A 1,284-nucleotide genomic window follows, 5' to 3' on the forward strand; every position below is an offset into this window, starting at 1 on the left:
TTTTGTTCAATTAAATGTCTTGGCTTTTCAAATATGGATTAATTGGAGGCCTTCGCCAAAATTGCACATAAAAAATGCCGACTTGGATATTAAAGTCGTTAAGTAGCCATTAGTTATCTACTTATGATATCCAATGTCACATCTTGAAATGATGCATGTTGGTAGAGACGTATTGGATGGTTAAAATTGTCCAAGTTGACACTCTCTGATTCCTCATCATCCAACGCCATTATATGGGCAAGAAATTTTTTTTGCTAAGTATATGGGTCACGTAAAACAAAAAATAGTAAACTTTCCAAAGGTAGGTCTAAAATGTTGAATCGTTGACTTATATCTATGAAAAAATAATTAAGTATCATAGAAATTATGTTGGAGATCAGTCTGGGAAAAAAGCTACTCCTATCAATTTGGGTTGACTTGTAATTGTTGGATCATATTGAAGTCTTTCAACATTTTATGAACTGTATTACTGAGACTTGTCCACATTTTACAATCAGTTCCTCGCTAAAAACTGAGGACAAGAAAAATTACTGAAAAAGGAACTCTTTATGTGGTCACCATCTTTGTTTTGCTGCTGAAGATCTCACATCAAACACAAGCTTCCTGCAGAGAGGGCATGTGAACTGGGACCTCTCCAGCCACCTCTCGATGCAGTCCAGGTGGAACACGTGGCCGCATCTATGGAGCTTGCTCACCAGGTCCTCTCCCTCATAATCCACCAAGCAGATCGAGCAAGTCTTTTCATGATCACCTTCTTCTTCTTCTTCACCAAAAGGTTTCTGCAAATCTTGAAACCTCCCCACCGGGAGCTGGAAGCTGCAGGAGCTCTCTTGGGGTTCATACTTACAAGAGATGAAGGCCCGGACTCTTGAGATGGCTCTCCTCAGCTGCATAAGAGGGAGCCACATGCAAGTGTAGAAGATCAACAAAGCTGTGGAGACACCAGACTGTGCATACACCAGGCAATACATTTTCTTGAACTCTCTCTCTCTCTCTCTAGATTTCAAGATTTTTTTTTTTCCTTTCGTTTTCTGGGTTTGTGTGATTGATGAAGTAATCACCAAAGCAAAGGTTGATGTGAGCAAAGGTAAGGGAAGAATATGGTTCTTATATATAGCAGATGGGCAGCAAGCCAAGAACGCCTTTCTTCGTAGTTTAATGTTCTCGGTAGATAGGCTCTGACTTTGCAGAGGTTATTATATACACTAACATGATTTGATCAAAGGTTGAAAATCTGGGGGGTGTGCTCCATCATCAGAAGTAAATTAATTGTGGGGGTGTTCA

General features: G+C 40.0%; 1 protein-coding gene across 1 annotated transcript; it reads right to left on the reverse strand.

The window, feature by feature from the left end:
* Window positions 1–554: 554 nt before the first annotated feature.
* LOC115747474 (RING-H2 finger protein ATL18-like) lies at window positions 555–971 on the reverse strand. Its single transcript, XM_030683657.1, has one exon. It carries the CDS (start codon window positions 969–971, stop codon window positions 555–557), a length of 417 nt encoding a protein of 138 aa, XP_030539517.1.
* Between the last annotated feature and the right edge of the window lie 313 nt (window positions 972–1,284).

Source organism: Rhodamnia argentea, chromosome 5 (genome assembly GCF_020921035.1).
Source record: "Rhodamnia argentea isolate NSW1041297 chromosome 5, ASM2092103v1, whole genome shotgun sequence".
Lineage (NCBI taxonomy): Eukaryota > Viridiplantae > Streptophyta > Magnoliopsida > Myrtales > Myrtaceae > Rhodamnia > Rhodamnia argentea.

Coding starts and splice junctions, on each gene's coding strand:
- LOC115747474 (XM_030683657.1), bottom strand. CDS start 971: ATGTATTGCCTGGTGTATGCACAGTCTGGTGTCTCCACAGCTTTGTTG.